The following is a 16,077-nucleotide window of genomic DNA, read 5'->3' on the forward strand; positions in this document are numbered from 1 at the left end:
GAGTGCAGGGTTGGTTCACAAGGTAAATTCCCGGGATGGCGGGACTGTCATATGCTGAGAAAATGGAGCAGCTGGGCTAGTATACTCTGGAATTTAGAAGGATGAGAGGGAATCTTATTGAAACATATTAGATTATTAAGTGTTTGGACACGCTGGAGGCAGGAAACATGTTCCCGATGTTGGGGGAGTCCAGAACCAGGGGCCACAGTTTAATAATAAGGGGTAAGGCATTTAGAACGGAGATGAGGAAACACTTCTTCGCACAGAGTTGTGAGTCTGGAATTCTCTGCCTCAGAGGGCAGTGGAGGCCGGTTCTCTGGATAAGGCAGGAACGAGGTACTGATTGTGGATGATCAGCCATGATCACATTGAATGCCAGTGCTGGCTCGAAGGGCCGAAGGGCCTACTCCTGCACCTATTCTCTATTGTAATATTTCAACTGCTTTTGTGAAATTGTAAGATATTTAAAAATATTATATAGTTTGGCTTGAATTTGAAGATTCCTATTGTGTTTTCTATAGATGTTCTAATTTATTTTGATTATCCCTCAACAGTATCTTTCACTTCTTTTTAAATAGCAAGGCACTTACTACACACAGCCACTATATGCAGCACCACCTCATGTAATTCATCATACCACGGTTGTCCAGCCAAATGGAATGCCTGCTGCCATGTACCCACAACCAATTCAATCACCCAGAGCAAACGGTGTTGCCATGGGAATGGTAGCCGGGACCACCATGGCAATGTCTGCAGGTGGGTTTCAGTTCTTTTGAGATAAATGTTCTGCATTTAACTTATCAATGATATCTAATGGACAACATGCCACAAATACAGTAGATTGGAAAAGGGAGTAAGGCAGATATTATATAGTTCAAGTTGTTCACAGAACATTGCATTTAAAAATGACGTAATCCAGATATCAGTTTAGTTCCTAGCCAGAAAATTTGATTTCCATTAATAGATGTAACAGTAGTAAATTTGTTTTAAGACTTTTAGTATTGAACAAAATAGCAAATTTATTGAATTGGCACACCTCAAATTCATTCCCCAATTTTCTCATGATTCCATGCTTAATTCCATCTAATCATTTTCTACCCCACCAATTCCTGTAACAGCCTTGGTGAAACTCGTATGAAAATCCCATAGCTTTGTCCAAGGCAAAATCTCATTCAACTTTCTCAACTGTCTGCAACCGTTAACACAATTGATCCCGACCCTTTCCCTCCAAGTTCTGCTCTATTTCTTCAAACAGAATGGGAATTCCCTTGTCTGGTTTCATTCTTACTATCTATGCTTGCAAGGTAGGCAAAACTGCTGGAGAAACTCAGCGGGTGAGGCAGCATCTATGGGGCGAAGGAAATAGGCGACGTTTCGGGTCGAGACCATTCTTCAGACTATGCTTGCAATCAGGCACATGCCGTCAGGGTAGGCAAGGTAGGCACTGCCTACCCTGACTAAAATTATACAATGGTAATCACTAAATATAAATAGTAAAGGCATGGGAGAATTATGCCTATCTAAGAGATCGATCCCTTAGGTAGGCATAATTCTCTGTGCCTTTCATCCGCAGTACTTGCAACACGCGAAGGTCTGTGCAGCCCATGTGCCATCAGCGCCGCTTGAAGCCGTCAATGACAAGCGGGGCTGAACGCAACTGAAATTCTGCCTTTGCAGTACTGCGCAGGCGCAGCAGCCTACTGCGCATACGCAGCGCTAGTTTCTTGGCGGGTTTTTTCAAATATGGATTGCTATTATCTTGAGCGTATTTTAAGAAACAAAGAGAGAAGAATGGAGTTAGTGTAACGATAATGTGGTAAGTACATTTCTTGGTGCTATATGTTTTTAAATACCGTATTTCCCGGGTGGGGGGGATTCCTTTCACAGCGTTTGGGGATTCTGGCCCGGGATAAAGTTGTGGGGAGGGCAGGAGCGTTGTGAAGGATGGGATCGGGATCATGCCAGTAACCCACTTGCAACGCTCCTTGCACGGAGCCACCACATTGAGGCCGGTGGGGAGAAGTAGCTTGGGTGGCTGCGAGCGGCTGCCGGGCCGGACAGCGGAACCAGCTGCCACCTCAGCGCCTTCTGCCAGCCCCCGCTCACCTCTGGCAGCTCTCCATCTAATAACCTCTCTCCTGCCGCTCGACGGCCTCACATGTCATCCGCTTCCCGCAAATCCTTAAATTCCGACAGCACGATTGAGGTTACTCGGCTGTGGAAATTTAAGGATTTGCAGGAAACGGCTGACATGAGCTAAGTCGGCGAGCGGCAGGTGAGAAGTGTTCAGACGGAGAGCACTGCCAGAGGTGAGCGGGCCGGCAGAAGGCGCTGAAGTGGCGGCCAGTTCTGTTGTCGGGTCCGGGTGCCCGCTCGCAGCCACCCGAGCTGCTTCCCTCCCCGGCCGGTTTGCGGTGGCTCTGCATCCGGAGCGCCGCAGCAGCGGTGAGTGAGTTACTGGCGTGATCCCCGACCACCTCCTTCTCAACACTCCTGCCCTCCCCGCAACTTAACCCCTGGCCAGACTCCCCACATGCTGTGAAAGGAACTCTTCCCCCCAATTGGTCCCTTGAACAAGTGTTGTCATTCAATCAGATGACAACTGATTCATCTATTCCCGGTGTGCTCCCGTTTTTCCCCATCATCTCTCCACCTGCCATCACCCTTCACCCCCCAACCATTCTTTTTTTTAAGGAGAGAACCATCTGCGCATGCGCGGTTTAAGTTTTTTTTTAAAATGCCGACTGACTGCCTACCCTGAGTAATCACTCACGGCAAGTGCGCGCTTGCAATACACCTATTCGTACTCCATGCATACCTCTTGATTCTTAAAGATTTTTTCTCTATTATTGACCCTTCCTGTTTTTATGCTAATGATGCTCTCTTTCCATCTTTCTTTAATCTTTCACTACCTGATTCATCATGTTGCTCTCTGACATCCAGTGCAGGATAACTAATAATTTCCTTTAATTAGATATTGCGAAGACTAATGCCATCCTCCCTTTGCTCCAAATCTGATTCCATGTTAATAATTGGCTCCAACATTAAGACCCAGAGCGCGGCCTTACATCGCCCGGCGTGGGACTTGCCATCGCCCGCCGGGGGCTCCAACATTAAGACCCGGAGCGGGGCCTTACATCGTCCGGTGCGGCCTTAACGGCCGCGGGACTTGCCATCGCTCGCCGGGGGCTTTAACATCGGGAGAAAAATGGAACACGGGAGAGACAAAACTTGGATGTTTGTGTAAATTGTGTTGGTTGTGTGACTTGGTTCTTTTCTTGTATGACTGCAGAAACCAAATTTTGTTTGAACTTCGTGTTTGAGGTTCAAATGACAATAAAATAAATTGTATTGTAATTGGAAGCTTAATCAAAATATAACAAGATGAGCTTCCAACCACATATATGATTCCACTGGCCAATGCCTGTTCTGCCACAGCTCATATTGCTGAATATTTTACCCGTAACTACGTTACGTCCGGACTTGACTTATCTAGTACTCTGTGCCAACATCTCAATCTAACCCTTCTATAAGCTTGAGAGCATCCAAGGCACATTTACTCATATCCCAACTAGCGCACTCATGCAAGTGTTTTTTAGCTTGCTTTCGGTGTTAGTCACGTACTGTCTTATCTTAAAGCTCTATTATTGTCAAATCTGTTCATCATTGTGTCTCCATGTGTTTCTAATATCAAATGCTAAATCAACTGCTTGAGTTAAGCAGTTTTTGATTGTTTTAGACGTGTGTGGCGAGTTGTGCCCGGAAGCTGAACCAGCTTCTGTTGGAACAAAAATTGCAGTTGAAGATAGAGAATCGCTCACTTTATTATTTTTTTTTAAATCAAAAAAAAAAATCATTTTTTGAGTATATGGTTGATTTCCCTTCAAATGAGTTCATTTTCTTACATTTTAGTTCTCGGCTAAAACAGCATTTTATTTCTACGCTCAAGTAGACCAACAATATGTTGATATCGCACAGATTTTGTTTGAATTTCTTGGCAGGAAATTAAAATACAAAAATGATGACTACTTCTGTGTTGCATATAATAGTCAATTATCTTACTGTAAATTTATTTAGTGCTTCAGGTTTTCTGATGATTTTGCCTTCTACCTTTCAGTATTCAGAACTGAATGTAACTGAGATTTGACTGTGTTATATTCTTCCTTGCAGGCACTTTGTTGACAACCCATTCCCCAACGCCAGTAGCTACTCATCCTGTTTCCATGCCAGCTTATAGGACTCCAGGAACACCGACTTACAACTATGTACCCTCGCAGTGGTGATCAAGCTGTTACTGGAAATGCAAGTCTTCTTCTGTTGTAAAGTAGTTCCCATTTAGTATTTCAACCAACACAGATGATAAAGAAATGCATTTGCTGTGCAAGATAATAAATTAGAACTGAGTATGGAATTTACTGCAATTCAATATCGGGGGAACTCAGTAAGCCAGATCTATACAGGATTTAGTAGTGCGCAATTCGTGAATGGACTAAATTATGGAATTGCTACTACTTTCAGGCATTGAACTGATTAAAATCCCGTTTAGTGGTTGTCCTTTTATTTAAAAACGTTATTTTAATTACTGGAAAGATGGGCATGTTAGTGTGCCCTCCATTAAAAAGTAACAAATGAGGAAGGCTTGGTTTTTTTTTAGGAAAATAAGCTCCGGATCTATCAATTATGATTCTGAGAGATCCTGCATTCGCCAAACCATGCTCTTTGCTTTCCTGTCAACTCACAGTGGAGCGACATTTTAATTTTCTTGACCACATTACAAATAAATTGAATTGTGATATCCAGTTTCCATTGGTCTTGCTTACCGCTTTATGATTGAGAATAGGACTGTTGATTTGGGAGAGGCAGTGCGATATTTTCTGATAAATAGAATTAATTTTTGTTGGCTATTTAACATTTATACCCATTAATAGATCTCTAGTTCCTTAGCATGTCAATTGCTAACATAGTGTATCAATCTGTTTAAATAGTTAGATCACTGAAAGAAAAAGGCAACAATATCAGAGAATTGAGTTATTAGATAATTATTCCCCTCAGAGCTTGCATTGAATTTAACATACATGCCTATGCAAAGTGCAGGAAGTGTTTTTAAATAAATTTGCCTACCATCTGGTTGCAATTGTAATTTACAAGCCTTCAGTTAGCTTGGACATCTGTAGCCACATATGCTTGTCCTTGTTATCCCAGATGTTTACGTAACTTTAGAAAGAAAAATAATTAACTTGATTATTGGATTTGTGCAAACTTCACAAAGCAAATTGAACTTTTGTAAACCAGAACAAGTATAAGCAATTAGTGCAACTCCACTCATATATTCAGAATCATAATTGATAGGTAATTTTTCTCCATGATGCCCCTTCTGATTGCTAGCATTTTCACTTTAATATATTCAAATGCATTCTCTGCTGAATTAGGCACAGGATGGCAACTGGAGCATTGGATCACTCCACTTGATGAACTGATAACACTTAGGGCCAAAAATCAATGCTGGAAAATGCTGTCCTTTTACAGCTGGACTAGTAAGTGATAGAGACATTCTAGGTGGCAGTTAGAGATTTGCCAGTGGAAAGCCTGAGAATTGTAGAACTATGCACAGCACAACTTAGCAAAAGTGTGGAAATGCATCATAGGTTTTATCTTTTATAGTTTTCCTGTGTGTATTTATGTTGGACTCCAATATTTTGCCAATGGTAACAAACTATTGATTGTTTACAGAAAGTGTGGTCACATGTTTGACGTTATTACAGAATATCATTTTTTAATAATTAAATCACATAAGCCCTCTTCCCACCATCACCTGAATTTGAAATTTCAGGGCAAATGACAAAACTAAGATCAGATTTGATAATTTGTGTGTTATTCACTATAATGCAAAATCGGAGTTATTTAGTTGTACACTTTCTAAATGCCTTTTGAGCATTGCCTTCCTTCATTTTGGTATTTCCTAATGTACACAGGAAAATCACAAGTGTACATTAGAAAACTAATGAAATATTAATTTACTGCTGACAAAAAAAATAGTTGCGTTATTCTAATGTGGGTTCAAGATTAGATTAGATTTACTTTATTAATCCCCTTATTTAGGGGAAATTCAGATGTCCTTGCAGCACACTAATAAAAATACAACATAGCATTCAAGAAGTTCAACACCAAAACACAAAAACATCCCCCCACAGTGGTTTCCACTGTGGGGGAAGGCACAAAGTCCAGTCCCCATCCTCTTGTCCACCCAGATGAGATTTTGGGCAAGTTTACTCAAGCATCCGTCCAATTAAACACATTGGATATCCATATTTTAAGGGGAATAGGCTTTTGGATTGCCGAAATAAACTGGTTACAAACAAAAACCATTAGCGGGGGGTAACGATTTACAAATATAATTAATGTATTGCCTCAATAACTCCACTAGTTGACATTTTCATCACGTTATTTTTATCGTGCAGCTTGTCAAATTGATAAACCCCTATTGTTCTTGAGCATGTTTCTGGCAAAAGTTCACCAGTAAGAAATCCTGATTTTGTAGTTTAGAATCTAGATTATGAATTTGTAAATCATGGGAATAATATCAACAATTGCTGGTCATTAAACCATGAAACTTCACAGCAGGTTTAATATCTGCACATGTAGTTTAATGTGTAAATCCCAAAATTTCTGTTGATTCATTATTTTTCCAAGTCTTCTCAATAGTTGGGAAATCACTGCAATTAACATCTGCTAGTTATTCCCAAACTTTTTCTTATTTAAAAAAACCCCAGAAAATGTTAAATTGCCCAACGGTCAAAATATGTTTTGAATAGCATAACAAACTATAGATACTGCTTAACAAACTCATAAAAGGTGTCTTAAAAGTCCATTTGAATGTGAGGTGTAAATTCCTGATAACTATTTCAAAATCGAATGATTTTTTAAGTCAGTTTAGTTTCTACTTCAAAAATATTTGTGTATTCCAGTCTTTATTTAAAATTAAAGTTTGGCTTTTCCCTTTGCCTGAGAATTCTTTCATGAGACTGGTAGCTCAGCGATTGTGCTGACATCACAATTGCTGGATGCCAGTGGTCTCCTTTCAACTGATGTTTGGTAGCTATCAACATCAGAAACAAAGTTCCCAGCCAAGGCCATTTTTGATGGGAGTTTAGCTCCAATGTCAGTCCTGTTTATCATTACTTTGCTGTTGTGTACCTTGACTACACCCAATTACTTTATTTTTCCATATTAAGTACATTTGCATTGCACTATAAATCTATACTTTTTCATAATTTTGCAACTAATGTTTGTACAAGTTCTCTCTCACTGAGAAGCGAGGGCATTTTTGTATAAATCAACCCCTTAAGTTTTTATTATGTACTTATATAACAAAATATATATTACAAAAATCACCTGTTTTTGGTAGGTAACTGTAGTTTTAGCTTATTGTTAGCATGGAGAATGATAGAAAAGTATTCAAGACTAAATATTTAAAACACTCTTTCACAGGTTGAAAGGTGGGAGATATGCAATCAAACAAGTTTTAACACTTGGTGCTGATTCCCACATGCCTCCAACCAGGATCCTTCCTTCCAGTTCATCAATGCTCTCTACTTGCCAAACACTACCAAAAATATCACGAAGATTATCGTGGCTGCATATCTTGCATCTTGGAACTCAGCAGTACTCAAGTCATGAAAACCTGTTTTGTGGACTGTCTTGCAATTTTATACATTATACAAAAGGGAGTATAAATATATTTGGATTCATATCTAGTTCAATGCATGTTACAAAATGCTTGCTCAAATCTACCTGCAATGACTGATGCAAACCATCATATGCAAAATCCAAAGGAACTGAGATTCAAAAATGTTTTGCAACTTAATTTCAATAATGCAGAGTCTTATGTATGTAATCTTAAAAAAAAAAAATGTGCAAGTGAATTTGTACAACAGATAGAAAAACTTCGGCTGATCTGTTATATTTGTTTTTTTAATGGGAACAGTCAAATTCCTTTAACCAGTATGTTAATTTACTTTCTTGAGCAACTGGTGCATTTACAGCACATCACCTGGAGATGGTGATCTGGTAAGCATGACATGAAGCCTACAGGCATTGACTTACCAGTCCTTTTTCATTTATAACTGCATTAGATTCGGTGTTATGTTAGGGAGAGGCAATTGTAGGGGTTAAAACAAGATGGATAAAGGAAATGTATTAACTTTTAAAAGGATCTGAAATGGGCAGTAGTATGGTAAAATAAAGTATTTTTATAATCTTTGATTTAATATTTCAGTATGCCTCTGACTTACAATCATGGCACTTGATGATTTGTAGTTTTTGAATTTGGCAATCTTTACATTCATATTTTATTCATGCCTAAGTTCTTTTTTGTAAAATTCAAAATCACTGGGCAATAAAAAAAATTAAAAAAATTACCAGTGCTTAATAACATTCCTTCCATGGTTACAAAAATGGCAAAAATAACAAAAGTGAAATTTTTTCTCAATCTTCATATATAATTTGAATTATTTTGATTTGTTCCAGGTTTTGTATTGCATAGGATGGCTTAGTTGGTTAAGCAAGCTTGAATAACATCTTTGATGGCATAAATGATTTCATGCTTGCAAATATTCACACTAGTATAAAAATAAAGGAAGTAAATTTCCTGTTGCTGGTTTAAGGAATCTGCCCATTGCATCCATTTGTAATATGACTTCTGCAGGGCATGCTAGTTTCTGCACTAATTGTGATCTGTAGACTGTCGCAGTTAAAAACTGCTTCACTGATAATGATAAGAAGGGCAGATAGTTTTTCAGCATTTGTTAAAAGCTTTCACCCAAATCGCTGCAATAGAGCGTTATTTGTTTCCATGCCCTGGTAATGTCATTATCGAGCTTTCTTTCGGACCATAAAATGAATGGTATAAAATAGCTTGACCCGCCAGCTTTTCCTGTTTGGGCTAAATGCATTACACAGAAGACTTGGCTAAAATCTAGACCCAACAGTTTCGGACAAAGATTTAGAGGGAAAACAGAAGTTAAGAAGCTTAATTTATAGTATCCAATGTAAAAATCTTTGAGTCCTGCTTGCATTATTTTGATTTGTAACATAAAAATCAGTTGTGTGCATCTAATGGGCTCGGTTGGTAAATTGGATAGTACAACTGACCGTTGAAAATGAAAGGTTATTTTGGGTTTTTAATATATTTCATAGGACCTAAAAGTTTCAATTGTAGGATATTTGTTATATAACATCAAGAAACAAATTGTTATGGCCAAGTAAAATGGTGCCCTCTAAGCAATCAATAATGGTCATAACATTAATTTATCATGAAATGTCATTGCAGAAATATACCTACACTATAGCAAATTCTAATTGTCCAAGGTTTGCAATTGTCTTGCAGTGCAGTTGAGGGTATACCGCTGTCTTCTTGTATGTGATATCTGATTGATATAGGGACTTTAACAGGTTGATGCTGGTATCATACTTGATGCATAAAGGATCCAAATTCTATGGGATTGTTACTTTCTGAACTCTTGTCAGATTCTACCTAAATTAGCACAAATGGAGAAAATTAGTTGTGGATACCATTTTATGTAGAGGATTTAGTCAGTTGATGAATCAGAATTGTTTTGATAATAGCTAGCAAGGAAGTATTCAAGGGGAACAAGCACACAACTTTTAGATTCAAATCTTTCCTATTCCATTTTTCTATATTGAAATTTTATAGTGGACTTAGCATGTATGTTAATTTCATATTTAAAATACTCCCAAAACCAATTCTTCAATTCTGAATAGTCAGCGCATTGCTGCTGGTAATAGTAATTGTTAAGGAATTTAATTTTTGGAAGTAGAGCATTATGAATCTTAATGGTTTGTTCTGAACTCAAATTTAACATCCAGTTGTGCAGACGCCAGAAAATGGAATTATGCAGGACTCCTATGTAGCTGCATTTCGGAAGGGCAGTGTGTCTTTTAGCTGGGACTTTGGAGGTTCTATTACAAACCTTGCATTAAAATGGCACAAACAAGAAAGTAGTTTTTAAATTGTAATTGTATTCTTGATTCCTCTTCAGTTTGATGTGAGTTAGATAATGAAGTCTTTGCTCATTTTTCAATGTGGGATTTACAGGCTGTTTTCTAACCTGTTTTATTACAGGTGTTGGAAACAAATGTGACTAAACAAAGTGATCATTATTTCATAGCACTGTACTGTGGCTTTTTAATCTTAAAACATTCACAGTACAGACTTTCTGAAAGATTCCTGATTTTAATAACATTTACAGACATGACCAGCATAGCAAGATTCTTTAAAAAATAGTGTTTTCGGTGCTTGTTCTTTTAAAGATTTACAAATTAAAATTTACATAAAAAGTGAACCAAAAATTATCAACTTGAAACCAACGCTATACACTGGACTAATGCTTTATTTTCCCTTTTATTGAAATAAATGTATCTCCACTCATTTTATTTCAATCCACCAACTAAACTGATATATACTGAAATGTTGCTTTCATTTCTACGGTGGCATCAATGTAGGCAATGTACCCGAGTGCTGAATAGAAAATTTCAGTGTAGTTTTTCAAATACGCAGTCTTCGCTTCTGCAATGGTGATTTGGAATTGTTTGTAGTTTCTGTAGTATTTGTTGCATACCAATGGTTAGTAGATGAACAGGTCGTGGAGACTGATTAACAGTGCAGAGCTGCTCAGGCAGTGTTTGTAACCAGCTTGTACACTTCCTTTTCTTTAATGTATATTTTAAGGAGAAAATAATGGATACTGATGAGAAAGAAAACACATGGAAGCCTGTCGAGGGTGATGTTTAATATAAAGCACTGTTTAAATCTGGGAGTTTTTTTTCATATTACACTGCACTCATGCAGAGTTTGGCATTCTTTTTAAAACTTGGCAGACCAAATTATGCTTTATGACAAATTATGACAAATCGCTCTCATTTGGTGTTCACATTCCTACTTGCATTTTGGTGAGTGCTCGTTGAGTCAAATTTTTAAAGTGTGGTTGGAAGGAAATCCAAAACTTGACTTTCTTTAGCATCCAGAAACTCTTCATGGGCTATGTTTGAAATTTGCAAACAGTTAAGTAACTTTGCTGCACTTTGGAATGCAGGCAGACTGATTCTGAGCCATTGTTGAACTTTTGTATGAAATGTTGACAGACTAATTCTATTCCACCTTCTAAAGGTTCTATTCGGGGTAGCTAATTAAATGTCTTGTGATATTAAAAGTTACAGCAAAGTGTGCTAGCCTCATGCAATTTTGAGACTTTGAAATATGTTCAAGCTGCTTGTGTAATGCATGCCTTGGCTTAGAGACTGACTGATTGAAAATGACATATGGTGTTGAATGAGTGTGTATTTTGTTTGGTTCATGAATATAATTTTTAATTGAAGTCTATTTTCCAATTAACTTTAATGCCTCAGCAGTTCTTAAATTTGAAATGGGTTGCATGTATTCCTTCAATGATATTCAGTGTTTGGTTAAAATAATTTGCAGTTGACTTGGATTGGGACAAATAAAAAAGTCAATATAGATTCCTTGGCAAAAATATATTTTTCTGCATTTGGTATATGCACATATGTTTGTATGAAAGCATTTAACAGTTAGATTGACACATTCCAAAATGTTGGATCCCTGCCAAGCAACTGGATGCTACTTTTCTCATTCATTCTTTGTATGATGGTGATGCAGAGGGTCTCCTTTTTTCTCCCTTTTTTCTGCTTTGTGAGCATCAACCGAGAAGCAGAATAAGGAATTATTAGATTATAAAACAGAATATATAGTGAGAATATCTATTCATCGCTCCATCCATCCAGCTCCTGTTCATATTCTTAGCAGAGCCAATATACTCCGCTGCATTTGAGATGGACTTGATCCAAAATGTTTCTCTGTCTTAAGAGGTTGCAATTGTGAATTGCAAAATTTTAGTGACTGAGTAGATTTGTGTACGTTGGTGTGCTGTATGACAGCTTTTCTGTTCAAAATAACCTAATCGGATGCAACACATAGGCACAGCAAAATCACCCCAGATTGTTTTTGTTAGAGGCACACTTTTTTTCTTTTAAAAATGACTCTGCTTAATAAATATAAACATATTATTTTGGTACATATTTAGTCTAGGTCAGTGTTGTCTTCCAAAAATCAGTTTTAAAAGCAAAGCACCGTTTTACATTGGATAATATAAACCAGAAACTCTGACATTTTCTTTCTGAGCCAGTTCAATTATGTGTAAATTCATACATTGTTTTTTTAAAGCAATCTGACAAGTAGGTGAGCTCAGATTTCAAAAAAGAAACTTCAAGGCATGTTTATTGTAACAAGAATTGTTATGTATTAATACTTAAGTTTTCAATAAAGATTGACTTGTGTTGCTTACATCACTGGTGTGAAAATATTTATACTTTAAAAAAATATAGTATGTCATTAGATCACATTTAAAGGAAGAACACTTAATTGTTTGCAGTACGGTTAAACACTAATGCTCTTAACTATCCAATTATTTAGAAATCCTGTTGCTTTGACATATTCATCTGCTACAGTTAGTCCACAGTGCGAGACCAGAGTCTGGAGTGCAGGTAGCGATGTGTTGATGGAACTGGGGTATGTGGTCTTAAGCATGGGTAGGTTTGCAGTCTGTGGGCTGAACCATTCAAGCTGAACCCCACCAGGTTCTATTTCTTACTCTCCGTAAACTCTCCAGGTTCACTGAAATAAATTGCAGGTGATCCCAGGCTGTGGCAGGATTCCATCCCTGTAACCTGTTCATAGCAGCCGGCAACTCTATCCCGCTCAGGCTTATGAACTGGCTGTACATAAGCCTCTCTGTAAACTATGGAGGACCTGCATCATGTAACATTCAAAAATGTGATAACGGTGAGTTGGGGCTTTAATATTTTTTGGGAAAAGTTGCATTGAGAGGTTTTCCATTAGATTCTGTTAACTGGCTGCTGCAGATGACTGAGCTATTTTTCTGTCCAATGCAAGTTTCATCAGTTTGGAATGATAGAAAATCAGCAAATGTATGAAGTGCTGACACAATTGCATAACTTTATATGAACACTTCAGGAAACAATTTTGATTGATACTGTTGGCTTTTAAATTAACATTTCATTGCTAGATTTGTCTTTTGTGAGAAATTTAATCTTCGCAGTCAGTTGAGTGAGGGAAGTGCAAACAAAGATAGTATACATTCATAAACAGCTTGATAATGGGATGTTAGACTGTCAAGGAGAGGAAGTTTAGAAGCATGTAAGAAGACAAAATCAAAGCAGATGCTGGAATCTGAAGTAAAACATTATTGGATGAAATCAAGCTGCATCTGTGGGGGTTAAGGAATTGCCGACATTTTGGGTTGAGATCCTTTATCCAGGCAGAACAAGCTATGCCATTCCTTAAGATTGTGGCTTATCTTCCACATTTTATAGCATATCCCCCATATCCTTTGATTCTTATAAATCCCCAAAATATATCAATTTCTGCTTTGAATGACCATAATGACTTTGTCACCATAACTGGGGTACAGAACTCAAAAGGTTCAGCACGCACGTGTAGAGTGAAGAAATGTCTCCTTGTCTCAGTCTGTGCGTGGTCCTAGACACCTCAGTTGGCGAAAACGTCCTCCATCCATCTGGCCTCTTAAAAGAGTTTTATAAGTTTTGATGGGATCACTTTTAGTTTAGTTTAGAGATACAGCTTGGAAACTGGACCTTCGGCCCACAGTGCCCGCGACGACCAGCGATCCCCGCACATTAACACCATCCTACACACACTAGGGCAATCTACATTTATACCAAGCCAATTAACCTACAAACCTGTATGTCTTTGGAGTGTGGGAGGAAAACGAAGATCTCGGAGAAAACCCACGCAGGTCACGGAGAGAATGTACAAACTCCGTCCAAACAGCACCCATAGTCGGGATCGAACCCGGGTCTCCGGCGCTGCAAACGCTGTAAGGCAGCAACTCTACCACTGCGCCACTGTTCTAAAGAATACCACCCCAGATTGCTATTCCCCACTTGTATGGTCAATCCGCCATCTTTGGAAGCAGGTGAATATTTGCTCCCTCAATGACAAGAACAACCTTAAATAATAAAGCAATATTTGGATAAATAGCCGAATATTTCAGGAGTCCAATATATACGTATTGTCTCAGAAAACTGTTTTGGATGCACTTAACAAATTCCACACTATTAGAACCCCATTTGGCATACGTATTACCAACAATTTGTCCTGCCGCTACCATTGATGGTGCAGCAGAGAAAGTGGACCAACAGCTCTACGACCAGGTTTATGTACAGCTTGTTCACGATGGGCTTGTGGATTTTGCAAGTCTAGCTTGGGGCAAGATCTGAAAATGGATTCCACAGCATCAATGTAGGATACAAGGTCAGGACTAAAACAAGTCCAACAAAATATAACAAGCTCCGGACTTTCAGATTTACATGCAAGCCCCAGAATCGCAATACGGGCTGAAAAGTTGAAGTACGAAGGGAAGCTGGCCAGGAATATAAAGAAGGACAGTAAAAGCTTCTTTAGATATGTTAAGGGAAAAAGAGTAGCAAAGTCAAATGTGGGTCTCTTGAAGGCAGACACGGGTGAAATTATTATGGGCAACAAAGAAATGGCAGAAGAGTTGAATAGGTACTTCGGAACTGTCTTCACTGAGGAAGACAAAAACAATCTCCCAGATGTACTGGAGGACAGAGAATCTAAGGGGGTAGAGGAACTGAAAGAAATTTTCATAAGGCGAGAAATAGTATTGGGTAGGCTAATGGAACTGAAGGATGATAAATCTCCTGGACCTGGTGGTCTGCATCCCAGGGTCCTCAGGGAGGTGGCTCTAGAATTAGTGGACGCATTGGTGATCATTTTCCAATGTTCAATAGATTCAGGATCAGTTCCTGTGGATTGGAGGATAGCTAACGTTATCTCACTTTTCAAGAAAGGAGCGAGAGAGAAAACGGGGAATTACAGACCAGGTAACCTGACTTCGGTGGTGGGAAAGATGCTGGAGTCAATTATTAAAGAGGTAATAATGGGGCATTTGGATAGCAGTAAAAGGATTAGTCCAAGTCAACATGGATTTATGAAAGGAAAATCATGCTTGACTAATCTTCTGGAATTTTTTGAGGATGTGACAAGTAAAATGGATGAAGGAGTGCCAGTGGATGTAGGGTATCTAGACTTTCAGAAAGCCTTTTCATAAGGTCCCGCATGGGAGACTGGTGACTAAAATTAGAGCACATGGTATTGGGGGTAGGGTGTTGACATGGATAGAAAATTAGTAGAAGCGAACGGGTCCTTTTCAGAACGGCAGGCAGTGGCGAGTAGAGTGCCGCTAGTCTCGGTGTTGGGGCCGCAACTGTTTACCATATATTAATGATTTGGAAGAGGGAATTAGGAACAACATTAGCAAGTTTGTGAATGACACAAAGCTGGGTGGCAGTGTGAGCTATGAAGAGGATGTTAGTAGGTTGCAGGGTGACCTGGACAGGTTGAGTGAGTGGGCAGATGCGTGGCAGATGCAGTATCATATAGATATGTGAGGTTATCCACCTTGGCGGCCAGAACAAGGGGGCAGATTATTATCTCAATGGGGTTAGGTTAGGTAAGGGGGAGGTGCAACGAGACCTGGGCGTCCTTGTGCACAGGTCACTGAAAGTTGGCTTACAGGTACAGCAGGCAGTGAAGAAAGCTAATGGAATGTTGGCCTTCATAACGAGAGGATTTCAGTATGGGAGTAAAGAGGTTCTTCTGCAGTTGTATAGGGCTCTGGTGAGACCACATCTGGAGTATTGTGTACAGTTTTGGTCTGCTAATTTGAGGAAGGGCATTCTTGTGATTGAGGCAGTGCAGCGTAGGTTCACGAGATTGATCCCTGGGATGGCGGGACTGGCATATGAGGAAAGATTGAAAAGACTAGGCTTGTATTCACTGGAGTTTAGAAGGATGAGGGGGAATCTTATAGAAACATATAAAATTATAAAAGGACTGGACAAGCTAGATGCAGGAAAAATGTTCCCAATGTTAGGCGATACCAGAACCAGAAGCCACATTCTTAGAATAAAGGGGAGGTC

At 38.8% G+C, this 16,077-nt stretch overlaps 1 protein-coding gene across 2 annotated transcripts in view; it reads left to right on the forward strand.

Moving 5' to 3' along the window:
* fam168b (family with sequence similarity 168 member B) overlaps positions 1-12,376 on the forward strand; it is a 41,413-nt gene extending 29,037 nt beyond the window's left edge. For both annotated transcript variants that reach the window (XM_033031409.1, XM_033031410.1), the window contains exons 5-7: positions 579-756; positions 4,171-4,302; positions 7,489-12,376. In XM_033031409.1, coding sequence (XP_032887300.1) covers positions 579-756; positions 4,171-4,283 — 291 coding nt within the window. In that variant the 3' untranslated portion in view covers positions 4,284-4,302; positions 7,489-12,376. The remainder of the gene's footprint in view (positions 1-578; positions 757-4,170; positions 4,303-7,488) is intronic.
* Positions 12,377-16,077: the final 3,701 nt, after the last annotated feature.

Source organism: Amblyraja radiata, chromosome 13 (genome assembly GCF_010909765.2).
Source record: "Amblyraja radiata isolate CabotCenter1 chromosome 13, sAmbRad1.1.pri, whole genome shotgun sequence".
In the NCBI taxonomy this organism is placed as follows: domain Eukaryota; kingdom Metazoa; phylum Chordata; class Chondrichthyes; order Rajiformes; family Rajidae; genus Amblyraja; species Amblyraja radiata.